At 41.5% G+C, this 27,308-nt stretch overlaps 1 protein-coding gene across 4 annotated transcripts in view; it reads left to right on the top strand.

The window, feature by feature from the left end:
• CACNA2D3 (calcium voltage-gated channel auxiliary subunit alpha2delta 3) overlaps positions 1-27,308 on the top strand; it is a 1,023,339-nt gene that overhangs the window by 300,028 nt on the left and 696,003 nt on the right. For all 4 annotated transcript variants that reach the window (XM_020970614.2, XM_020970616.2, XM_020970615.2 and 1 more), the window contains exon 4: positions 1,023-1,082. In XM_020970614.2, the coding sequence (XP_020826273.1) occupies positions 1,023-1,082 (60 nt within the window). The remainder of the gene's footprint in view (positions 1-1,022; positions 1,083-27,308) is intronic.

Below are 27,308 nucleotides of genomic sequence, written 5' to 3' on the forward strand. Positions count from 1 at the left end.
GAGAGAAGGAGGGAGAGACAGACAGACAGACACAGACACTGGAAGAGACAGAGAGAGCCAGAGGCAGAGAGAGAGAGAGAGAAAGAGAGAGAGAGAGAGAGAGAGAGAGAGAGAGAGAGAGAGAGAGAGAGAGAGAGAGTGAGAGAGAGAGTGAGAGAGAGAGAGAGAGAACTGATCTTAAATGATTATCTTAGTCCCTGAAAGGCAATATGGTATAGCACATAGAATTCTGGACATGGAGTAAGGGAGATCTAGGCTCAGATATCAGTTACTCATCTATAAAGTGATAGGTTGGACCCACTGATCCCTAAGGTGCCTCCCTTCTCTCCATCTCTGGTCCTATGTAACTTTATCTATCTGTGCATGATTTCTTCCCCTGTAAGTTGAGGGGGATGGAGAAGATGGCTTCTTCTCCTACATCTAGGAACCTGCAATCCCAAGGAATGAAATTTAAACAAAAACAAACAATATGATCTCCTACCCCTGGCTCAGCAGGAAGTTGCTCTGACTTGTTTTATAATCTGTTTCAAACTAAAACTGAATGGATTCTCTAGTGGACTGTAAAAGCCTTTGGGCAATATGGATTTTTGAAGATTTCATCAAATCCCACTAAAAAAAATCCTGGGAATTTTTTTCTGACCATTTTCTTTTTTAATCCAAGGGTCATAATAATTTTAAATAGTAGTCACCCCTTTCAGAGTTAGTTTAAGATTGTGAAGGGCCAAATGTGCAGTAAGGTTATTTGATCATCCAAGGTGACCAGGCACTTCATGGTAGTGACAGAATTCAAACCCAGGTCTCCTGGCACTACATTTTCACACCATGCTATGATAATTGTTAAGGCAAACCAAAGACAAGGTAGTTTTTCCACTACAGCAGATGAAACACACATAGTCACGTAGCCTGAGACGAGGGCTCTGTCATATTACTTTTCAGAGACTCACGTTGGTGCCAGATTTTCAGACAAGCAAAGTATTCACCATGCCATGCTTCTGACTCTGTGTTAATTTTTGTTGTTCTAGCGTCTTGTGGAAGCTGCAGAGGAGGCTCACCTGAAACATGAATTTGATGCTGACTTACAGGTAATGCACAACATTTTGAGTTGTTCTTTTTCTTTTTTTACCGGTCCTTTGTTATCAGAAGTGGAATTCCACGCAGCTATTATGAACATGATAGGCATGAGAGGTTGTAATAAATGCTGCCAGAAATGAAATGAATGGTTCTTATCTCTATCCCTGACATATGACAGAATCAATGAGCCGGATTCAGACAATTCCCATGGTACTGCTTGGCAGTAAATTAAGCCCTTTGAACAGTGCATTCATTCTTTCACAAGTCCATACTCAATAACTATTTATTAAGCACCTACTATGTGTCAGACACTGTGCTGAGGGCTGGGGATACAAATATGAAAAAAGACAGTCCCTGCCTTCAAGGAGCTTACAGTGTAAGGGGGAAGACAATGTACAAAAGAAAGCTGAAGTGTGTGTATCTCTGTGTGTGTGGGATTAGGAAAGATTCCCAACATGGAGGCCTGTTGCCAAAGTTAGAGATGTCACTCTGTAGTGCATCTGTTGCTAAGCTCCCTCCTTTAGTGGAGGTTTAACTTTCATTTGCCTGTGGTACCATTCAGGCCCTTGCTGCTGACAGCTTCCCCAGCAGAGTGGAAGGGTTAATAAATTGGAAGCAGTGGCCTTGGATTCTCACAAGATCAGGCTCAATTTCTGGGCATTTAGAGATCTCCTGTATAAATCTAGGGCTATCTAGATATGGCGAATGAAACGCTATCAGTTGTACTCGTGCATTCATCCATCAAGGCTGGGCCTTGGGAACCGGCAAGAGGGTAAGGAGACATGCTTCTAGAACTAACGTGAACAGGCCTGGTCCAGGTATGGAGAAGACATGTATCGGAGTGGGGCAGACAGTGACATAGTTTGATGGCCATCTAGATGAACACATCTAGAAAAGTGGTGGCCCGGGAAGAGTGTTTCGGTTTGGGAAATCAACAAGCACAGTGAGTAGAGCCATAGAAGAGCTGATTGGCATACATTTCGAGTAGCAATCACAGGACTGTTTGATGCATTCAATTCATTCGATTATAGCTCCAGAGAGAAAAAGGATGACTAAGGTGGAATGTGAAGCATGATTGGGGCTCCCTGGATCATAGTGGGTCATAAGAAAAGCTCCCCAGGATGGTGCCATTGGATAGAGTAACATCATCATAAGCCCAGCTGATAGTAGAAGGGTCTTCACTCATCAAGTGAGCCATCAACAAGTACTGAGGAGATGCCTACTGTATGCTAGACTGCTAAAGGTGATGGCAGAAGAGTTTGCATCTGACCCGGCTGAACTTTGGAAAGCACTGCCTGGTGTGCCATCTGGAGCGGTGAGACTGCTGAATGAGCTGCTTTTGGAGGCTCTGCTTTCATGGCCCAGGAAAGACTGACAAGTATTAAGATGATCGTCCGTCTGGGCTCCTCTTGCTCCATTCCTGGGCAGAAAGTGGTGGAGCTAGGAAGAAAAAAGAAATTGTCTCCTTCAGTTCTTCTGTTCTTTAAGAGAAGAAAAATGTGTTCTGGAGAGTGCAGAAAATGAGAGATGGTGTGCCCATTTTTCTTGGCAAGCTATTTTGGTTTCCTTGAGAATTTGCTTTGTTTCTGCCTCTCATTATTGAAGCTTTAAAATAAAAATTAGATGTGACTACAAAGAAACCTCGATGGTGGGAAAGGGGCAGCATGCACCCAGTTGAATCCTATGCCACTTCCCAGCTCTCCAACAAGCCTGACCCACACAACCATTAGAAGGTTGGCCCCTGGAGGCTTAACCCGAATTCCAGGACTGAAGATCACATGTTATCTCTGGCCTGGTGGGTCTTGGCCTGATGGGCTACCCAAAGTCCCTCTTCTGTTCCCTCACCTTGACCCAACCTCTCTAGTCTCCCAATTTAGGTGAAGACTCAAACTTATTTTTTCCTTAAAGTGACACCTGACATTTCCAAATTCACCCAGTCATAATCTTGGTGTCATAGGTCTAGTGCTGCAAAGGATGCCAGAAGCCACTAAGTCAAATACTCTCATTTTTAAGTTGATGAAACTAAGGTCTGAGGTATTGGAGTGACTTTTTAAAGGTCAAATGGGTACCAAGTGGTGGAGCTGGAACTTGAACCCAATGACTTTGAGTTTAGAGCTAATGTTCTTTCCAGTGTGTTGCACTGACTTCCCTGAGTCCTTGGTCTCCCAAAGCATCCTGTTATACCCTGGGGTTAGAATTATAGCTTCACGGTAATTTGTACACATTCTATTCTCATTCATATTGAAGTAGATCAAGGGCCTATAGAGTTGGCTTCTTCTTTACAGTTTCTCTCAACAAAGGATGGGCTAAGAGCCCCTAACTAATATCCAGTGCGGAGCCTCATAGGCTTCCCCAAGCCTGTCCACATTACCAAAGAAGCCTGCTCCTTCAGCATAATCTCAATAACCCTGAGGTCCTAGAATGAGATTGTCTTGCAGTGGTTGGATGCACATGGCATGGGTCAACCCAGAACGAGTGGAATGGCTTTGGGCCCATGGTTGGACCCAACTCCCAGCAGCTCTTCATCAGTTACCACCTGGCCAATGACTTACTTAACATGCTGGACATAAGCATAGTCCTTAGAGGCACTGAACTTTGGTTATTTGAAGGAGACTTTGGAATTGAACCAAGGGGCTGGAAGAACCCAGCATATCTACTACAATCACCACACTCTCCTCAAACTTCACATCTGAAATAGAGGTCCCTGTCACCATTGGGTTCTGGGTCTGAGTGATCAGTCCTGTGTGGCCAGTGTCTGGACAGTGCTGCCTGGCTCTGAGAGGGCTTCTGGGAAGGGAGAATGTACTAGAACTGCCCCACAAAGGAGCCCGTGGCCCAGAGCCCCAATCAGAACTGCAACAATTACTCATCTTAGTCACCCTGGCAAGTCTGAAATTCAGCATAGATGACTTACTTGTTCAAAGTCACACCACTGAGAAGTGTCAGAAGTAGAATTAGAATTCAGCTTTTCCTAATCTCCTGCCCTAACACTCTCACCATTATACTCCCCATACTTACACACTGTTCTTGCAAACTTTGCACCATAGCAAAGTAGGTTTCCATCAGTCAGTCAACAAACATCCATTAAGGGACTGCCATGGGTAAAGTACTAGGCATAAAAAAGGAAACAGTTGCTGCCCTCAAGGTGCTTACCTTCTGCTGGAGGAGACAGCATGGATGACATATGTAGGTATGCATAGAATAATCACAAGGTGCCATTTTGGGGGAAGGCATCAGCAGCTGGATTTGCCATAGTAATGATAACCCCATTCCCCCCACCTGCCCAGTGAATCTTTCTTTCACCTTAAAACGGTCTTTAAAAGGGGGATCTCTGTGTTTAGGAACATTTTCCAGTTCTGGGGAATAAAGCCCTTTGAGCTGTCATTTCTTCTTCCTTCCCATCACTAGCTGTGTTTAGTCAAGAGAGAAAGAAGAAGGGAAGGGAGCTCTGAGTACAGGTGTGACCTAAAAAAGGAGAACATGAATCTATTTCCATGAAAATCATGGATGTGCAGTTCATTTTCTAGGCCTCAAAGAGGAGGAGAAGTGGGGAGTGGTTTTTAGCCAGATTCAGTGAAATGCTGGAGTCACTGGGAATAGCAGCTCTGCTGTTTTGGAAGAAAATCCTGAGACCCCGGAGCCTGGATGGAAAGGATGGGTGCTTTGAGTGGTCAGCTCAAAGCCATGGGGTGTCGGCAGCATGATCGGGCCCAGCCAGGCTTGGGTGTTTATTAGTGACATGGTCCATTAGAGCTAATCAATTGCTCATCTTGGTTCCAATGACCCCTTGGCTGAGCATTGTTCTTTATCAAAAATCTCATCTCCTCTGCTCGATATGAAGTAATGGCCAGGATCATTTGGTGGCAACATTCAAGTGGAAGGCGGGGATGGGGGGAGTGTGGAGGGGGAAGGAATGAAGCTGAGAGCAGGTTTTCTAAAGGTAAAGAAAACACACACACACTCACATTGTTGAGATCTCGGTTTCTCTAAAACTATGAGTGCCTTTTGAGTAGTGGATAGCCTCCCCTGCTTAAAGAAAAGTCAGAAAAAGCAGAGTTGTGGCTAACAATGATTGATTTTTGTTCTTGAGGCAGCACACACTGAAAGGAGGTGGTTTACACAATGCATCTGTAAATCAGCTGGGAGAATGTGACCCCCATGGTTCCTAGGAGCCCTACAGAGACCCCTCCTCCCGGCTGCTCTTAGAAAGGCTACTGAAGAAGGAGGAGACGTGATCAGGGCAGTTCTGGGCAGAAGTGCTCACTGGTGATGCAACCATGGTGGTGGTGGAGCACTTCTCATAGATTTCTTTTTTTAACCCATCTTGCTAAGGACGTGGTAGACTCCATTTGTTTTCTAGCCATCAAAGTGCTGGTGCTTTTAGCACCCTCTAAAATTCATGTTTTTGTAGAAAGGCCTGGTTGCCCTTCCCTGGTTCCAGAGAGCTTTATATAGGGATGGGAACTGGATTGGGGATTTCAATGCTATGGGGAATTCTTAGATGAAGGAACTCCACCTACTGATGCAGGCTGGAGCTTTCTCTGCAACTTACTGTCTTAGAGGATGTTTTATAATGAACTGAAATTCTTGTGCATTTAGTATACTTCATATTGCAAGGCAGCTGTGGGCTGTGGCATAGAGAGGGGACCTCAGGACAGGAAGTCCTGGATGCAAGTTCTGCATCAGGAACATTCTGGCTCTGTGACCCTGGGCTAGTCATCTTATGCTGCCTGGCTATACTCATCCTCTTCCTCCTTATCCTAACATGGAAATTACATCCAAGAAGAAATGAACAGGGTTGGAGTGTCCCCAGATTCTGAAGGGAACTGAAGGTTCTGGAACCTTAAATGTCTGGTTTTCTTTTTAAAAATGTAGGTAATGTTTTTTAAACTTCTCATTTTTTTTCACTTTAGGTTATGGTGGAGAATCAGTAACTGAGGCATTGGGATTTTAAGTGGCTGGCCCAGGGTCACACAGCTACTAAGTGTCAAAAGAAGGACTTGGATTCAGTCAGGGCTGGTGGGTTCCACATTCAGTGCTCAGTCTATAGACACACACACACACACACACACACACACAGAGGCATACACAAACATACACACATATACACACACATACACAGTTACACACATATCCACACATACACACATTTAAAAAAAAATCTGCTTCAGGGAGCCAAGTGCTAGCATTCAGTTGTGGCCAGGGAAATCAGCAATTCCAATGTTGGAGGATTGTCTATACTGAAGCATTTCCCTTCTTGTCCTCTACACTGACAGGTCTCATGCTTAGTAGAGGGCAGGGAGGGCAAGTGTTTCTACCCAGAAAATGCTGCCCTTGTGATCACCAAACTGCAAATGCCTGTCTTAGAAAAGCAGTCATCAGGGTTTTGCAATTCCCCTGAGAGCTTTGGGGGTGGAAGAGCTAGAGAGAAGGCTGGGGGCAGCCTAGTGGCTGAGATGAGCAGCTCCTGATTAGTTCTTGGCCCTCCTGGCCAAGAACTCTGTTCTGCTCACTGATATTTCCTTAGTACTGCAAAGTTCCCATTTGCTATAATCTTTGTGACATGAGATGTTCTGGGGAGACTGAGGGGATGAGATGAGAATTAGGCCTTGGGGACCAGTGCCAAGCAAATCAGGGGATGTTCTTGCTTTCTGATTCAAAAGCCATCTGTTAGAAGAAGAGAACGTGTCTTGGAGGAGATGAGAAAATGAAGCAAATGAAAGTCAGGTTGGCGCTGGAAATATGAACAAGGGGTCTGAGAAGTTATTCTTGACCATGTTCTATGCTGAATAGTTTGTTGCAAAACAGGTTTCTTCCTGAAGGAATTCCAGGGCAATTAAGAGACAGGGAAATAGTCAACATTTTTCCAGTGCACTGGAAAGGTAAATGATGCTTGCCTGAGGTTTCATTGTGTTCTGCCTTAGCTGAGAAGTGATGTAGCAGGGTGCATTGAATACTCAACTTAAGAGTCTAGAAGAGCTGGGTTCAAATCCTGCCTCTAACACTTACTTGCTGTGGCCTGTGCAGTTTTGAAAGGGCAGGTTTGAGAGGTGGTAGAATGCATTTTCTAGAGCTCCAGATATAGTCTGTAACCCTGCCTCTACCATCTCCTAGCTGTGTCACCCTGAGCCCATTGGGAAAGCAATGTGGCCTAGTGGGTAGGGCACTGGATTTGGAGACAGACCTGGGTTCAGCTGTTCCCTCTGCCATGTACTAGATATGAACATAAGATAGTCTCTTAACTTCTCTACACTTCAGCTACATGCCTCATGGGGCTAACATGAAACTCAGATGAGATAATTTCTGGAAAACTGGGGTAGCGGTGGTGGTGATCTATAACATAAGGAACTCAAAAGAGAAACAAATAATTATCATAAGCTTATCTCAGAGAGGCCCTCTGCATCAGAAAGAGGCCCAAGCTCTTGCTCAAAACAATGACTGGCTTTGTAGAGATTTTCTCTCCTCCTTCTTTACAACCACTGAGTGATAACTTTCCACATATCTAATTTATTTATTTATTTTTTTTGCTAGGCAATGGGGTTGAGTGACTTGCCCAGGGTCATACAGCTAGTAAGTGTTATGTGTCTGAGGCCGGATTTGAACTCAGGTCCTTCTGAATTCAGGGCTACTGCTCTATCCACTGCACCACCTAGCTGCCCCTAAATAATCTATTTGGAAAAGGTTTAAGGTGAATAGTCTCTAGAGGGGTGGGGAACCTGTGGCCTCAAGGCCACATGTGGTCTTCTAGGTCTTTGGGTGCTGCCTTTTGACTGAGTCCAAGTTTTACAGAACAAATCCTTTTAGATTTTGGTTAAAAAATGATCACTTAGTCAACATCTTGGACTTACTCTAAGAGGTGTGAAACACCCAGAACTAAGGGTAGACAAGGTTAGTAGTGGCCTAGGGTGCTACAGGTAGCAGAGGCATGGAAGAGTTCTTTGTAATATTGCTTAAAAATTAAATAAGGATAGGGACTTGGCTGGTGATGTCATTGGTAATTCCAGATGAGTAGTGCGTATAGTGCAACAATTTATAGTTATAAAGAATTGCCTCAGACACTGAAAGGTTAAGTCACTTGCTCAGTGTTACGTACTCATTTTGCATTAGAAGTGGCACTTGCCTTCAGGACTTCCTAACTCCCGGGACTGTTCTCTATTCATCAAGGCATGTGCTATCACCATCATTGCCATCACCTTCACCATCGCCACCACCACCACCATCATCAACAACATCATAGGTGTACCTTTTACATGGCAGAAAATGACATTCTCCATGGGGTTGAATGGTACCATGTTGCATGTATTAATAGTGAAGTCTGAGAATTTTGAGGAAATAGCCAACACACAAGAAGTTCAATTTTTCAACCTCTCAGCACATAAGCAATGGTGTCCACTGTCTATCAAGTATATGAGTGTGACTGTATCTGCATATGCGTTTGTATATATGGAGATGATCATTGTCACCAAAAACTGGCACATGCAAAACACCAAAAGGGCATAGGTCCAGAAAGAGGTGTGGATGAGTCATCAAATGAAAGAGAAAGAAGTGGTGGAGAGCCCATTTCATCCATTGGTGCACACCAAAGGAGATCTCAGCAATAGCCCTCAGCATGCTGAGTGGATCCTCTATGGAGGTTTTATGGGAGAATGTGGGCATGAGTCATGAAAGATGGGAAAGATTGTCTGGGTAGCGGTGGCAGGGCAGGGGTTTGTGATCTGTGCTAAATGAAGTGCCCTTGCTGAGGTAACAAATCCAAACCTCTCTCCCTCTCTGTCTGTCTCTCTCCTTTGATCTATACCCATCCCAAAACAAGAATATCCTCTCCCACATACCTAACGGGAGGCTAAGCAAGGTTCAGAAGTCATTGGTGGTGCCATAGTGCATAGAATTCTGGGCTTAGATTCAGGAAGACTTGAGTTCAAATCCATCCTCACACATGTATTAGATGTGTGACCTTGGGCAAGTCACTTAGCCTCTGTTTGTCCCAGTTTCCTCAACTGTAAAATGTACCTGCTTCACAGAGTTGTTATGAGGATCAAATGAAATAATATTTGGAAAATGTTTAACACAATGCCTGGCACATAGGGGCAATTAAATGTTTATTCCCTTCCCCCCTTCACTTATAGACCTCCACTACCACCTCTAAGGCAGGCCATTGTTCTTTTGGAGCACTCATATTCTAAAATGTTCTCACATTGCTCTTACATTATTTTAGGCACCTTTGGTTGCACAGAAGAAATAGAATCCTTCCATGGGACAACCAAGAAATACTCAAAGAAAGTTCTCAGTTCTTCTCTAAATCCTCTTTAGTCTAAATATCTCCGGCTCTTCCAATCTTCACAAAGTCTGGTCTTGAGGGTCCTCACTATTATGACCCCGGCTGCACTGATTTTTCTGCAAATGTCGTTCCTAAAATGTGATCCCCAAGCTGAACAAAATCCTCCAGAAATAACACAAATATAACTACTGTGGTATGAAAATCACTTAGGACAAAGTAAAAACAATTAAATTTATTGACAAACGATGAGGCTTAGAGCTATTTTTTTTTACATTAAAATATTATTCATTATATGCAGGGATGTACTGGTATATATTCAACAATTCTCTATTCTAAGAAAAAAAATTCACAAGACACTTTTCAGTTTAATCTGCATTATTTCATTTTCTCCATCACTTCTTATGTCTAGAAATCAACAAAGCAATACATTAATCTCTGTTTTGTAGCATTCACTGATTTTTGAGGTTTAAATGCTCACAGTGAAAATTTAATAATTGTCTCTCATGAGCTAGTTCCAGCACACCTTTTGTTATTCCCTCCTATTACTGCAATCATTTGTTTTGTTTGATTTAGCATTGATCATGCCACATTTTGATACGTACATTAATTTTTCATGATAGAAGCACAGTTTTATCATGTGAAGGTGTTAAATATATCATTGATGAAAAGTCCATTCTTCCAATTCTAGCCTTGCTTATTGCCCATAAGTTTTTGATGCTATTTTAATCTGGTAAGTTTCCAAGCTACCAAAACATGTTTATCTCTATCTCTTGGATAACTTAACTTTTTGCGAAATGTGTCATGGTGCAAGGTCATATTGCAGAATTCTTTTGCCATTGAGAACTCCTCTAATTCTGCAGCAAATCTGTTTCTCAGAATAGCAATATATTTCACAGAGTCAATAATTTTCTGATTGGAGACAAGGCCTCTGGGCTCATTGGAAATAGAAAGGTAGTCAAAACATTTTTGGGCAAATTTTTTACATTCCAATGAAGATGTTCATTTCTCGTTTAGACTGCTTTTGACAATGGTTTTGGTATAGTCATGAATGGAAAAAAAAGTTTCATTAGTCAAAATGACCCTTTCCCCAATGTTGTCATTCCAATCTTTTTATTGTCTTGCCTCTGACAGGCTTCTTTTTTCTTTATGTGAATGGTTAGCTTTCCTCGTATCTCAGATGATCTCAATATTATTCCCACATTAAAAAGTCTACGTTGTACCACAGAGGAAGCAATAACAACAGCTCAGGCTGTTGGGCTCCTCCAAAAAACTTTTCCAGCTTTCTGAAAATTAGCTAGACCATTTTCTGGGAATAGTTGTTAGTTCTTGGTGTTGTTTTACTTTTCTGACCGTACTTGATGTGCTTTAGCATGGCTGATTTTTTTTACATTATGGGCTTGATCTTTGAAATGCTTGACTTCCATACACCAACAATTGTTATAATATCTCTAACAGTCATTGAAGTGTGCTCTTTAAGAGTTGTGATTTTTTTTTTCATGTTTCCCTGGAATAATGGCTTTTCTTAAAAACCACAGAATTAAAAGCACAATGAAAAGAAGCAATGTAGTTTGGGCATGTGACACAAAACCTAGCACTCATCTGAGTGAAAATTAAATAAAGGTGAGGAAACCAACTCAGTATGGTTTTAGGTGATCAGGTTCAGATATTCTGGCTCATTCTAGTGTCCAAGGAAGCACACATTTATTGCTGCCACAAAATGAAACCACATCACAACCATTTTCTGTCCCAAGGGATTCATACAGTCTATGTATTGTTTGGCATATGCAATTATGCACAGAAGCAATAGAGATTATTTACAGCATACAGACTCCACTACCACAGTAAAATTAATGCTCATTGTTGCAGAAGACCCAGGTAGCAATCTCTCAGTTATGAGAGAAAGCATGCATTATGTGGATTTTATTTTTGTCTGTAAATTATTCCGTTGGCATTTTGATTGGTATAAAGTTAGAGCTTCAGATTAATTTGCATAATGTCTTCATCATTAACATATATCACATATATATCATTACAATATATCACTCATGAACATAGAAATACCTATTCAATTATTTAAATATTGATTTATTTATTAAACAATGCCTTATAATTATATTTATGTAAGCCATATATTTTATCATACTATAGATATTAAAGGCATTTTGTTGTAATTTTAAATGATACTTTTCTTTGGATTTATTTTTCTTATTTTGTATTTCTATAGAAATTTTGATGACCTATGGATTTAATTTGCATTCAGCTAATTTGCCAGTCATCTCATTAGGCATCTCTGTTCCTTCTTATTTTCTTAGATGTTCTACATAGAACATTATATCATCCACACATTGAAATATTACATCTTTGCCAATGTGCATGCCTTTGATTTCTTTTTTTTTTGACTTATTGTTCCATAAAACATTCCAAAATCATATCAGTCATAGTGATAGTAGAGATCCTTGCACAAGACCTGATCATGGAAGGAAAGCTTCTTGTGTTTCCTTGTTACAAGTAATCCTAGCATTTGCTTTTTTATTAGATTATTACTTTTATATCATATTAAGGAGAGATCCTTTCATTCTATGCTTTCTAGTGTTTTTTAGAATAACAAACAGGTATGGTATTTTGACTCTTTACCATCAATTAATAAAATATGATTTTTACTTTTAACAAAATAATTTTGCTTTTTGTTTCACTAAGATTCTACCATCCTTGCATGCCTGATATTAACCCAGCCTGATCTTTTTTGAAAAATATATTATTTATTTTTAGCATTATTTTTAAATTTTCTAACAATGAATTTTTTATGTTTGGTTATAATATCTTTTATAACATGATTTTTAATTAATGGGAAATGACTGGGAAATAATTTGAAGTACTTTTCTTCTTGAGACAATTTGAAATAAATATTCTTAGAAATGTCAAAATTAATCCAATAATACCAATTATGATGATGATGATAATAGCAATAATAATTTTTTGTATTTGCTATGCAAAAATAGAGCCATATAATACTCAGAGATGACAAAAATAATAAGTGGTAACATAAAGGGTAGTAGTTTGGAAGCAAATCAACGAATAAGCAGTTTTTACGTGATTGTTATATTCCAGATACTGTGCTAGAGGTCCAATGTAGCTTGACTGCCAACTTGGTTTGTGATAGCTGCACAAATCATTTCAGCTCTCTGAGCCTCTGTTTGCTCTATAAAATAAGGACAATGATATTTAATTTCTATACACTATTTGATATTATTATTATACCCTCTCAATGATAATTCTGTGTTTGAAATATTTTAATTAAATTGGTTTTCATTTCAATTATGAAAGCTGATTATTTGTTAAGCTAAGTCCTAACCTACGTAATGTGAGACCAAAAACTGTGAAATGATCACTTACAAGTTTATTTTCCATAAATAGTCATCATTGAGCTAAAAATACAACACAGTAGACTTACAGCAAGATATCAGAGAGAGGGGCCACCAGAGAGTTGAGATGCATAGTATGCTTTCAAAAACAAAAGAAGACTAGCAATCACAAATCTTCAGGAAAACAACCTCATAGAAAAAGAAAAAAATGATAAAACGTGTAAGCAAAAACAAAATTAAAAAATCTCCAAAATTTTATATAAATCTATGGATTTTAGAAATTTACAAAAAAGGGAAAATAATAATATGAAATGTCATGAGCAAGAACTCAAAAACAAACTGTAATTATTGCATTGCTCACTGTAGAATCACTAACATTAAGATATGGGGGGGAATTAGAAAAGATGCTGAAGTAACAATAGGAGGTATCACTTGAGTTGAGGATCTATGGCAGGTAAGGGTCCCAGGAACTACAATTGGAAAAGGAAAATATTGGAGGTTTAGGGGACTGCATCTGCAAAGACATGGATTTGGCACATGGAGCACTGTGCATAGGGAACAGCACATTGATCATCAGATGACTGGAATGTAGACTCTATGAAGGAGAATAATATGGCATCATTCTAGAAAGTTATGCTGAAATCTTTAAATGCCAAATAGAGGGGATTGTATTTTATTTTAGATTAGAGGTTCTTAACCTTAGATCTGTGAAGTTAAAAAATTCAGATGACTAGACTTCAATAAAATTAATTTTCTTTCTAATCTTATCTATTTTAAGTTGAGTATTAAACATATTACTCTTAAAAGGGGTCCATAGGCTTCAAAGGGTTTCTATAACATAGAAAAGGTTATGAACTCCTGTCCCAGAAGTGATAGAGAGCTACTGAAATTTCTTGAGCACAGGTGGACTGGTGCTTTAAGGATGTATATGTGGTGGCTTTGTGATATATTTGAGAAGGGAGTGGCTGGATTCAGCAAGATGCAAGACACCATTGTAGTGTCTAAGACAGAGGTAACGAGAGCCTGAAATAGGGTGGCTGTATGAGTAGAGCAAAGGGGGAAAATAAGGATATTGGGAAGGTACAAGCTGCAGCAGATTAGATGTGGGCTGAGAGAGTTGGGAGAGTGAAGTTTTGAGAATGACTGAGTTTGTAACCTAGGATTGTCATGCTTTTGACAAAAATGAAATTGTTAAGTGTGGTATATAGACACAACACACATACACACATGCACACATGAATGTATATCTCTATATGTATATATATATATATATATATATATATATATATATGTGTGTGTGTGTGTGTGTGTGTATGTGTATGTATACACACATATACCTATATGTATGTATATACACACATGTGGATGTATGTATATTCCCCCCGGGTGAATAACCAAACATTAACAATATATTAAAGGTCATAACGATGGTCAATTCTGTTCAATCCAATGTTTACTAAGGGGTTATTATGTGAGGTTCTGTCCAATGTGCTAGGAATTGAAAGATGCACAATGATAAATCTTTGCCCTTAAGGAGCTTATGTTCTAATGGGTGGAGAGGGACTGCAAATATATATATAAAGTAAACAGAATATTGCTTTCCACAGCAATTTTACTCTGTTTTGTTACACTTTCATCAGATTGGATTAAACTGTTATTTAAAGATGCATATGGCTTTGAGTGCAAGAAACTTGAAGAAGAGTAAGGTCTGCAGAGGAAGCAACATGCTATTTCAGTAGGAGTATGAGCCAGGGGTCGAGTGACCTTGTAGAAAAAAAGAATCTATGAGTCCAGTAAACAATCTGGATCCAGGGCACACATGACTGCTAATCACCCAGCACCCTACCACCCCTGCCATACTCCTACTGCACCCCTAATCTTGTCATACTGTGATAATAATCTATGCATCTGTATTCCAAATTTTGTACATCTTCCAACAGAAGTATCTTTTTGGCAGTGAGCTGGATAGAAATAGACCTGCATCTGCTCAGAATCCCACCACACAGATGATCAATTGTTAGGAAAACCTGGCCATCACAACTGTGAGGTCAAGAGGGATCAAAGATGCAGGTGTGTGGCAGGCTGAGAATGGTCATTGATGCCTTGCAGCTGTGAGCATATTTGCTCCAGCTGCTGCCCTTGTTGGAAGCTGTTGGCCTGGAGCTAACCAGTGTCATTGATTTCTGTGGGAGTTGTGATCTGATCTCTTTTTAACCTGAAGCATCCCTAGAGTTTCCAGCATCCTGGAAAATATTATAGTAGAATTAGAACTCAGTTATTCTTCACTGAGGTAATTTATGAAGCACTTTTAACTTTATGGTTGTTCCCTCCCTCTATACTGCATGGGATCCCTTCTGTACTTGACCTTATATGAGTTTTGTATGTCTCAACAGCAACAGGGCCTTGATCATTTGCACAAAGTAGATACTTTATATTCTTGTGTTTTCAGGAAAATGGGAACTCATGGGAGTGTATAGATATATTTGGGTTGGGGGGATGGCCTACCCTGATTGGCTTATCCAAGGATGAGAAAAAGCTGAAACATGTTCTGAGTAGACTTAGTGGGTGCTTGCCCACCCATGTGGTTCTAAGGCTTCTCTTGAATCTGGCAAAGAGACAAACATTAGAAGACACTATTCTCTCACTGTGATCCTTCTGTCAGCCAAGAACTGAAAGATCCAGTCTGCTGTCTCTGTAGGAAATGAACCCAATTATCTTTCTAATTTCCTCAAGAGAATATTTGATCCTCAGGAAACACTATGAAATTAGCATGTAGATAGATGAAGGCCTCTTGGTCTGGGTATATAAAAACTGATCTTGAATCTATCTTCTTTCTTCTCTTTAACATGTAAGGTGGTATTGGTCAATGGGAGAGAATCAGGGCTTAAAATAGGAATGTGCATGGGTTTCTGTGTTTTCCTTTCCTAGTCCTTAAAGCATGTGCAGCTATTCTCTGCTTGCTTCCCATCCAACCATGCGTGGAAATTTGATCAGCCTACTTCTGGCAGTAATGGTGATGGTGCATCTTCTGATGGACTGAGGAACCATGACGTGTAAACTGATGAACCAGAATTGAGTGCTCATACGAGAGTCGTGTGCTTTTTGGCCAGACCCTCTGCTTCCCTTCCTTCCTGGCAGCAAGAAGGAGAAGGCAAGAGTCTCAACCATTGCTTATGGAGGAGAGCCCTAGCATGTCTGTCTCTATGTATATCTTAGTCTATCTACAAAGTCTTACTCCAGTGCCGCATTCATTGTGAATGAATGACATTACTCATGTTGCATTGTAGACATACTTGACATGTCTGTGTTTCATGGAGTACCATAAGAGTTGATACTTCATGGAGCCCCATGAGGATTAAAAGTCGTGATCACCTTGTTAAACTGGAAGGGGCCCACAAAGTACATCTGCTGCGAGATAGCTTCTTCTATTGCCCTTTTACTTCATGGGTGGCTTTGGAGAAAATATCTCTAGGAGTGATTTTAACTCCTATGAAGGAAATAGAATGCCATGGCAGGTATAATTTGGCTGCAGTGTCACCTATGAAAAAGCATGGAGGAAAAGAGGAATGAAATATCTCTGTAGAAAAGGATGCGGCACCATCATGACAGGAAGGGCAGTGGATGACACTGACATTCCATTGGGGATACACCAAATATCAAGGGATTGAGAACATAGGTTATTAATGTGGGGATCCATGGGCTACAAAAAACTCTGTGGATGGGTTTCAGGGGGTCTGAGAGTCTGTATAGGAAAAAAAATACAACTTCATCATCACCAACATCTAACGGCAGGTTAGCATTTTATTCAATTATGATTCAACAAGGAGGTGGAAAAGTGGACCACGAGTTCCACTAGCCTGCTTCCAAGGGGCTCCATAACACCAACATGGTTAAGAAGTCCTGAGCTAGAGAAAGGCCCTCAGCAAGCTTCAGAGCGGAGTCATCCAGGCTAAGTCATGGGTGGCCTAATTTACTCCTCTGCAGGGAGTACCCACATTGCTTAGGCCACAAATACCTCTACCATATCTCCACTTTGATGCTTAGCATATCTCTAGACCAGGAGTTCAAGACCCAGGACCTGTGAATTTGCTGTTGCTATTTTTAATATGATGATAACTGTATTTCAGTAAATGTGATTTACTTTTTTTAGTGATCCTATGGGTTTTATGCATTTACCTTAATCTCTCAATGGTTCTGTTTCATTATCTGTGAATGAGAGTTGGACTCAAAGTTTCTGGGCAAGTCAGTAACCTCTCTGTGCCTTCATTTCTTCATTTGTACAATGAGGAGAAAGAAATTGGGCCCCATGACCTCTAAGGTCTTTTTAAGCTATAGATCTTTGATCCTATGATCATTATTTGCCAGAGGAGAAGGTGTTGCAGAGACGGGGTTTACCACCCTACATGTTTTATTTGGGAAGAAGGTAGGAAGGAGAGAAGAAAGCAGAAAGGGAAGGAAGGAAGAAAGAAAGAAAGGAAGAAGGAAGAAAAGAAGTGAGGGAAGCAAGGAGGGAGGGAGGCAAAGAGGGGGAATGAGGAAAGAAAGTAAGGGAAAAAGGCTGGAACAAGGAAGGAAGAAAGGAAGGGAAGGGTGAGGGAGGAAGAAAGAAGGAAGAGCAGTGATCAGCCTCAGCTGCAGGCAGCCCTGGGACTGGGCGAGGGTACGATGTTTTTCAAAGATTTACTGACTCCGTCTTCATCCTGGAAAGGGATCAGTTATGAAGATACAGTGGTGTGGTTAGATTGCATATTTTATTCTACTTAGGCTTTCGTGGGGGACTTTACAGAAAATGTCCATAGTGGTGATTTGTGTACCATGGCTTTTCATTGTAAAATGATGCCAATTTACATGCTGTGAATTTCCCTGATTCTCCTCTTACAGAGCAAGTGTCTCAGGAAATTTTCTGAGTTATGAATAAGCTTTTTCCCGGTGGTACATTGTTATTTTTCTGTGTATGTGTGTTGGGGTAGATCATCAAATTAAAGAGCCTGCTTTTCTGTGTTTGAAACCAAAATAAAACAGCAGCAGCAGAGCACACTTCATTGCCTGGCATTCAGATATCAGAAAACCTAAACCTGTTTTCAGTCATATACTCAAGGTAAACATTTGAGACTTAAAAAATTGATTTGGGTGAAGATATAGATGGAACGCTTATCATATTTTTAAAGAGCACACAGCTGAGTATGGCTACCACATTTGAGTAAATTCAGTGGTACCGTCATTGGAGTGTTGAGCCTGGCATCAGAAAGGGCTGAGTTTAAATCCAACTTCAGACATTTCCTAGCTGTCTGACCCTGCACAAGTCACTGGACCTTTCTCAGCCCCAGTTTTCTTATCTGTATAATGGGCTTAATAAGAGCAACTACCTCCCATGCTTGCTATGAAAATTAAATGAGTGCTTTGCAGAATTTCAAGTGCTTTAGGAATGCTAGCTATTATTATTGTTGTTGTTGATGGTGATAGAATCCCCCCACCCCCCAAAAAATATAGGCTGGAAAGTTAACTCAAATACGATGAGATAAAACTGAATGGGTATAGATACAAACCTTTACACTTGGATTAAAAATATTGGGATCCACAAATAAAATATGGCTGTATATCTGGAAAAAAAAAGATCTGGGGATTCCAATGGATTGCAAGCTCAATATGAGTCCCAGGTGTACCCTGTTGGCCAAGAGAACTAATGACACCTTTGGCTGTAATAAAATGTTCCTAGTGTCCAGAGCAAGGGTAGATAATTCCACAAGGACCCTGTCCTTGTCAGAGCACATCCTCCCTGGAGAAGTCTGTTCCATTCTAGGTGACCCCATTTAGGAAGAAGTTGGGTAAGCTGGACAGCATCCAGATGAGGACGACCAAGATGGAGCAGGATTTTAAAATGTTGACACATGAGGGTGATTGTAGAGGTTGGAGATGTTTATCTTGGAGAAGAGAGGATTTTGAGGTGGGGCTGAGTAGCCTTTCTTTAAAAGTATTTGTGGGGGGGCAGCTAGGTGGCGTAGTGGATAGAGCACTGGCCCTGGAGTCAGGAGGGCCTGAGTTCAAATCTGGCCTCAGACACGTAACACTCACTAGCTGTATGACTCTGGGCAAGTCACTTAACTCCAACTGCCTCACCAAACAAACAAAAACAAAATAAAACAAAACAAAAAACAAAAAAATATTCTTGAGTCTGCCGTATGAAAGAAGATGGAGGCTTGTTTTCCTTATCTACAGAAGCTAGACTGGGGCTTAGTGGATGGAAGGGAGGACCCTCACTTTGATGCTAAGAAAAGCCTCCTCACCATGGGAGGTATCCCAAAGTGTAATGGGTTCTTCCAAAGACTGTAGATCTCCCATCTCCCAGGAGCTCTCCAAACCAAGGCTGGATGGCCACTTGTTCCATAAGGCAGGAGAGGCTTCTTCTCCATGTATGGGCTGGACCAGATGATATTAGAGGAGCCCAATAACTCAGTGATCCTGGAGCATGCTCGTCCATCTTGAGGAATGTGTGTCATGCTACAAGCAATAAGGCCATGCTGATCTTTGAACAGGATTGTGGCATGGTCAGATGCAGGCATTAGAGCCCAGGAACAAGGGAGTTAATCAGCCCTGACAGCACTGGGAGTAAGCCACTTCAGGTCTCATAGCCTGCGTTTCCTCATCTTTGTGGCACCTTCCTCACAGGGGAGGATCATACCTGTGCCAGATGCTTCATGTAATGAGATCACATGGGCAAATCATGTAAACCATGAAATACAAGAAATGACATGCAAAGGAATAGGGCCCCGAGTTATGAATTTCTTAGTAGAGGAAACTCCCGGTCAGGTAAACTCCTTCCACTGATGCAAGTTGGCATCTTCTTTGCCATTCAGAGCTTTAGAAAGCTGCCCCAGGCACAAGTGACATTCCCAGGGCCAAAGAGAGTCAGTCAGTCAACTAGCATCTGTGGAGCACCTTCTACATGCCAGACACTGTGTTAAGCCTGGGGAAACACAAGAAAAAAAAAAGCAAAACCAGTCACTGTCCTTGAGGAGCTCACAGCCAGTGCCCAGATCTTCCTGCTTTGAGCCAGCTCTCAAGTCACTCTACGGCCCTCTCAGTGAAGATTACAGAAGTACAGATGGGGCGGGGGGTGTTGAGGACAAGAGAGAGGCAGGTGGAATGTGGAAATTGGCCACAATATAGCACCTCTGAGGAAGTAGAATGATTAGGGTGACTGTGGGGTGCCCAGAGAGAGGGCAGTGTGACTCCTCCAGAGTCACAGGACATGGGACAAGGTCCTGCCTGTGTTTTTGCTGCTTGTATGGCCTTGGACAAGTAATAGAATCACTCAGGACCTCTTTTCTCATTTCTCCAGTGTGGTGCTTGGGTGAGCCAGCCTCTGAGATCTCTTGGAAATTTCAATCTCTGGTCCTATGGGGGTTGTGGGGGAGGGTCAGATTGGCATAGGATCAGCTGGACTTGGCAAATGTTTTCAGCGCATAAAAAGTAGTTCCAAGGCTTTTATGCTACTAACCACCCCATTGGGTTAAATTGCATGCCAATCTTCACAAGGAGCTGTAGGGGGCACTGGGCAAAGCAGGCTAATGGATGAAGTTTCTCACCCATCTCTAGCAATGAAAATCATCTTTTTCCTTATCTGCTTGTATGTACCAATAGATGACATTTGCATAGTGCACTAAGGTTTGCAAAGCCCTCTACACATACTATCACACTGGACACTCATGATGACACTGTGAAGTGGTATCCAGGTGGCTCAGCAGATAAGGGCCTGGACTTGGAGCCAGGAAGACCTGAGTTCAAATTCCACCTCAGACACTTACTGGCAGTATGACCCTGGTGAGTCACCTAATCTCTTCTTTCCTCAGTTTCCTTGTCTATAAAATGTTAATAAGCACCTGCCTCCCAAGGTTGTAAAGCATATGTAAAGTACTTTGCCAACCTCAAAGTACTACATAAATCATATTTATTATTGTGATTTTATAGATGAGGATTTTGAGGCTGTGAGAGCTTCAGCAGCATGTCCTTTGCAAGTGATGGAGGAGGGGGTCAGATTCCTCTTGACTACAAGCCCAACAATTTACCTCATGGCTGTTGTGCAAGCAAACCTCAAGCAGTCTTGAGTTGGAGGACCAGTCATGGATTTTAACAGCTCTAATTTTGAAGATGAAGACAATATTGAAGCTCACAGTTGAATTTGGAATAAATTTCAGGTAGGGGGTGTGTAATTCCGTATGAGGGATCCAGCCCTTATTTCTTTTATTTGGAATGAGTTACAATTAAATGCAGACTATTTTAAAGACAGTGTGGCACAGTAACTAGAGAGATTACCTGGAAGCTGAGAAGACCTGGGTTCATTCAAGTCCCCCCCTGACATGGGCTGGCCTGGATAAACCTGTGCAAATCTCCTCACATCTCTAGGCAGCTCCCCAAGTAACCTCAAAGGGGCTAATTGTGCCTTGATATGGGGAGTTTCTCCAGTCAATAATTCCCTACACTATTTAAACCACAGGTCTAGTCTATTCCTATTTTTTTTTAACATACTACAAAACAACAACAATGACAATGTCAGTGCTGACTTAGAAACTGGAAATGTCGATAAAATTCAGACAAGAGCTCAGCATAGGGCCTGGTACACAGTAGGTGCTCAATAAATGTTGATTGATTGATTGGCAATGAACTCACACTTTTAAAAACTCTTAACCTCAGCCTGCATTCCAGTTCTAGGTCCTAGCAGGTGATGTTTTTAGATATTTCTCTGGCTAGCAGAGAAGCTTGACTTACAAGTCAGTTACCTTGCAAATTTATGTCAGAGAGTTCTAGAACAGTAATTTCAATCCTATCATGATACCTATCCATTCAGCTTTCTTAAAGTCACAGAATGACAGTCAAAGAGACAGACTTTATTAACTTTCAATCCAAAGGAGAGGGCCTTGTTAAGCTAGGCTCATTTGATTTATGCTCACTTTAAACAGCATTTCTGAGCTCCTTAACAGTCTTAAATAGGGCTAGGCAGCTCAAGGCACTGGAAGTAACTCGGAATTGGTGGAACCCAGTTTTTTTCATGTTCTCCTCATTGTTTTCCTTTTTTCTCTTTGCTCTCTTTTTATCTACTTCCAATACTTTCCTTTATTCACCCAATAGATATTTATTAAGTAACTTCAAAACAGTCCTTGGCTTCAAAGAGCTTATACTCTACTGAGGCAAATTGTCATACCTCATGAGTAAATAAATCCCAACCCAAAGCTAATGGGTCAATAGGGGAGGAGAGGAGTAGTTGGGGATGAGGAGTGGGAAGAGATCTAAAAAGATTTCTACTCTGCATTAGTCCTGGCGATGGCTTCCCCGAGCACTGCTCAGTCCTGTTGGGAGAGTTGGGGCTAGGCAGGAGCTTTGACTCAGAATCAGATATCAACTGATAGCTGTGGTTTGTTTGATTGAAAGACCCAGCAGCTACTTTCTAACCAATCATAGAAACAAACAAAAATATTGCCATTGTTTTCTTTGGTAAAACCACAATATGTCACCAGCCAAGGCTGATCCAGCTTAGGGCATGTACCTGGAACAACTCTCACCCTTTTCCAATGAGCCAGGCCCCACGACTCTACCAACCCAGCCCAGGAGCTAGATGTCTGTGCTGGTGCTGCATGTGTGCTCACCCTTTCCTTGCCTCTTTGCCAATCTGAAGTTCTTCCACCTCATTCTCAAGGCTTAGTGATCCAAAGAGCATTTCCTAGGCTACGGTGTAGGGTCAGTATCCCCTGCTGTTTGGTCTCACTCACAACCCCTGTCTGAAACTGCCTACCCAAAAGCTACCTTCCCTGATCACGATCACCTGCTGAGTCGGCTACAAATTTATGATACATAATCCCAACAGGCCCTCAGTGCCACAAGGCAATCCATTTACACCTCCCTTAATATCCCACTCACCACAGTAGAGGACTGTTTTGAATCTTTTCAAGCTCCCTCAAACCTCCCATGGTTCCCCTGGCCCCCTACTTTGCCTCATGTTTCACTGAAAAAATTGAAGCCATTTGCCAAGAGCTCCATCTTCCCGCCTCTTCCTCATCTCATATCGCTAAGATGTCTTCTGCCACATTTTCCCCTTTCCCTATCTTGCATAAAGAAGCCCTCCCTACAGAAGTGACTCTGTTCCAGCCCATCTCCTTCAGAAAATTGTTCCTTCTACCATCCCCACTGCCTCACTTCAGCCTCACCCTGTCTGCTGGCTGCTTCCCGACTGCATACACACATGCCCCTATCTCCCGCATCCTCAAAAAGCCCTCCCTTGTTCTAGCCATCCCTACTAGCTCTCTTATAGACTCTTCCCCCTCGTGAGGCTAAATTCCTTGAGAAGCCTGTCTACAATTGATGCCCTGACTTCCTTTCCTCTCACTCTCCTCTCAATTTTCTGTAGTCTGCCTTTTGACCCTCATGTTCAACTGAAATTGTTCTCTCCAAAGTTGCTAATTAGCTCTTAATTGCCAAATCTAATGGTCTCTTCTTAATCCTCATCTTCCTGGTCTCTCTTCAACCTTTCACATTGATAATCACCCCTTTTTCCTGTCTACTCTCTTCTTTCCAGGTTGTTGTGACATTACTCTCTCTTGATTCTCTTCCTTTCTGTCTGGCTGCTCTATCTGCTTAGCTGGATCGTCATCCAGGTCATATCTGTTAACTGGAGCTGTCCGCCAAGATGCTATCTTGGACTGTTGTCTCCTCTCTCTGTTTTTCACTCATTATTGTTGTTCAGTCATTTCAGTTTTATCCAGCTCTTCCTGAACCCATTCAGGGTTTTCTTGGTAAAGATATTGGAGTGATTTTCCATTTTCTTCTCCAGCTCATTTTAAAGATGAGGAAACTGAGACAAACAGGGTTACGTGACTTGCCCAGGGTTAGACAGCTAGTAAATGTCTGAGGCCAGATTTGAACTCTGGTGTTCCAGACTCTGGGCCTCACATTCTATCCATCAAGCTATCTGGTGACCCATATTGTTCACTTAGTGATCTCATAAGCTCCCATGGATGAAACTACCCTTTCTACCTAGATTTATTTGTCTCACTCTAACCTCTCTCCTGTTCTCTAGTTTCACATTTCAAGCTGCCTATCTCAAATGGGATGTCTCTTAGACATCTTAAGCTCAACATGCCCCAAAGCAAACTCATTACATTTCCCCTCAATCCCTTTATTACTGTGGAGGGTATCACCAACCTCTCAGCCAGCCATGATCACAACCTGGGTGTCACTCTTCACTCCTCCCTGACTCTTACCTTTCCCATATCCAACCACTTGCCAAGGCCTGTCCATTTAACCTTCATGATTATTTCTCCCATATGCCTCCTTATGTCTTCTGTCTGCTACCACCTTTCCATAGGGCTTCATCATCTCACCTCCAGCCTGCTATAATAGGTTGCTGACTCATCTCTCACCTTTAGTCTCTTATCCCTCCAGTCCATCTGTTATCAAATCACTCTCCCTGACAACATCACCTCTCTGGTCAGTCAACTTCATTGGCTCCCTGTTGCCCTAGGATAAAATAGAATCTCCTCTATAGCTTGGTCCCTTCCTGTCCTTCCAATCTTCTTATACATTACACCCCTCTCCTGCCCCTATGTATCCTGGGATCCAGTGACATTGACCTCTGTGTTGTTCTCTAGACATGATGTTCTGTGTTCTAATGCCTACTGTTTATGCTGACTGTCTCCCATGCCTGGGACCTTCTCCTTCCTTGTCTGCCTCCTTGATGCCCTGCCTGTTTTGAAGGTCCAGATAAAGTCTCACTTCAAGAAGTCTTTCCCAATCCACTTTAATGCTAGTGCCTTCCTTCTGAGACTACTCCTAACTTATTCTTTACATAGCTTGTCTGTATGTGGTTATTCGCATGTCTTCCTCATTGGACTGTAAACTCCTTGAGAGCAGGGACCTTTTTTTTTCCCTTTCTTTGTATCCTGGGCTCAGTGCCTAACACATAGTAGGTGACTGATTCTTCATACCATCGATGTCAACTCCATCCCTCTACTGTCCCTGTTCTACCCTTTCTTACTCTTTCATAGTGCCCTCTGGAATGCTGATCTAGTGTTCACAGACTCCCCTTCCTTTTAGACCTGTGCCATACATTGAAGAGTTTCTATATATCTTGAAGTTATCTATTTGTGACTACATCATTTCCTCCCTAATATGATGGAAGCTCGTTGAGGGCAGGTTTTTTTTTTCCATTTCTGTTACTGTATCCTTAAATGCTTAGCACAGCATAGATACTTAATACGTGAATGAAAATGGAGATATATAAAACGCTTGTTGATTCATTGATTACATGTTTTCCCAGACAGACTTTATTCTTCTTGAGGGCAGGGATCAGTTTGTTTTTGTCTTTGTACTCCCAGGCCCTAGAATATAGGCACACTCCTGGTGTAGAGAAGACACTTACTAATTCCTTATTGAATTCAATTCAGTTAGAACATAGAGTAGATCACTGATTGATTTCAAGATGTGAAGAAACTTAGATATCATTTAATCTTGCAACCTTTTATGAATGAGGAAACTGCAGTCCCAGAGAGTTTAAATGAAGTGTCTGAGGTCACACTGCTAGTAATAAGAAGGCTAATATTTGAACCCAGGTCTTCTGACTCTAAATTCAACTTTTAGAGGATGATGGCATCATAAGTGTAAGAGAGGCTAATTAGTCCAACTGCTTAATTTAACAAATGAGGAAACTGAGGCCCACCCAAGTTAAATGACTTGTCTAAAGTCACATGAGTAGTATTACAGCACTTGAACCCGGACCCTCTGACTCCAAAGCTAGCATTCTTTCCACTATGTAATCCCCTCCTATTTCCTCCTTCTGTCTTGGTTGTCTATACTATCATCCCCTAGTGGTATGGTATTTTTCTTCTGATTTATCATCATGAAAATATTCTCAGCACCCTTTACCTCTGTGGTCACATATGTACATTTTTAATAGGCAATACAGCTTCTACCACCATCCTCCTATATAATTTGTTCTTTTTTGGAAAAAAATGTCCTTTTTTTTCCTGAAGCCAGAACTCCAATCCCAGCCTCTGGAAGATGTCATAAACCTCTAAATGACAAAACTTCTCATTGATATTGGATTCAGTCCACTAGAGGATAAAAGGTTACTTGGTTTCCTCCATTTGCCTCTCAGGTGGGTAGTTCGTCAGTCCTTCCTAGGACTAGGGCCATATTTCTCCTTTAATGTCCATGTCCTATTGTTCTCATCTTCCCTGGTCATCTTTTGCGATTCTCTCTGTGTTCTCACTCTGAGTCCCCATCATCTTTGTCAATGTCTTTGTCTCAAAGCAATATGAAAGATCTGTCTTTTAGGTTGGACAAGCCTTACGGATGATGTGAGATTCAAACTTCTATGTCTTTAAGTGGAAAATTTCACAATTGGCGGCATTTATATTTCTAGCACTTTCCATTTCTTATACTTCATAGAAAAGGAAACACTGCTAGTGAATTTCATTCCTCCCCCACCCCCTTTTTGGCTCACACCTACCTGAAGAGGAAAAGATTTTGGAAAATGACCCTGGAGATTTATGAGGGCCAGGCGGACAGCCAGTAATAGGCAATGATATCTGATATGCCAAGTCCCCCCCCCCCATTATCTTGAGATTTAATAGACTATAAATGGGAAAAAATAAGTGGCAGATGATTCCTGCTTCTGAGAAAATCAGGCCTCATGAGTCCTCTGGGAGGTGCTTGCTTATGGGATTAAGGCTAGTATTGTATCGCCTTCCAACATAGCAGAAACAGGCTTTGGATTAAAAAGTTAATGTATATTAAGTGGAAGACAAAACATTCTAGCCTTGTTCATTTCACTAGAAGAAACCTTTCTTGGTGCATGGCCTTCATATTCAAGCAGGGGGGAGGGGGGAGGGGGAATCTGTTATAGATAAAGATTTAATGAATATATATGATCGAAGGCAGATGGAAGGCCAAAACAATCCACACAGCTAGAAGCTGGCTTTCACTATGGATTGTGAGATAGTTAAGTGAGGAAACTTCAGGAAATCATGGAGGAAAAATTTGAAAAACACTAGAGATGTTGTTTCTTCTTGGTGAGAAAAATTCCCTCATCTGTGGTTTATAGAAAGACATTGAGCCAGACATCAACCAGGTGGTCCATGATGTAGAGGTCACTTGGAGTCATCTTTCTGCTTTATTCATTGTCTCCATCTTTGCAACTCTTAAAGCTTAAAGAAAAGGGCACACCATTAGGCTTGCCCTGGTGCTCATTATTTCATGTGCCATATATGGCTCACTTTAAATTTGTTCTTTGTTTCTCATCATAATGTCTGCACATTGAGGTTCGCTGCCTGGAGACAGAGGAGGCCTGCTTTTGTGTAGGAGTTAATTAAACCTGGTAATGATTATTGTCAGGAATTTTCTGGGGTTGCAAGGGTCGCTTTGCATCACTCGGCACTGTTCTGTATTACTTCATCAGTCATGATTTGGGACTTTGCCAAATGATTATCTCGAATTTAATGTTAGCACCCAAGGGGAGTTGGTTTCCTTTATTTTTCAAATTTATTAGTTTCTGTGCAGGGACTTGCGAACCCAGTGGCCAATTTTGAGCTTGTACCCAGCTCTAGCTG

Source organism: Phascolarctos cinereus, unplaced genomic scaffold, assembly GCF_003287225.1.
Source record: "Phascolarctos cinereus isolate Bilbo 61053 unplaced genomic scaffold, phaCin_HiC Scaffold_4;HRSCAF=312, whole genome shotgun sequence".
NCBI lineage: Eukaryota > Metazoa > Chordata > Mammalia > Diprotodontia > Phascolarctidae > Phascolarctos > Phascolarctos cinereus.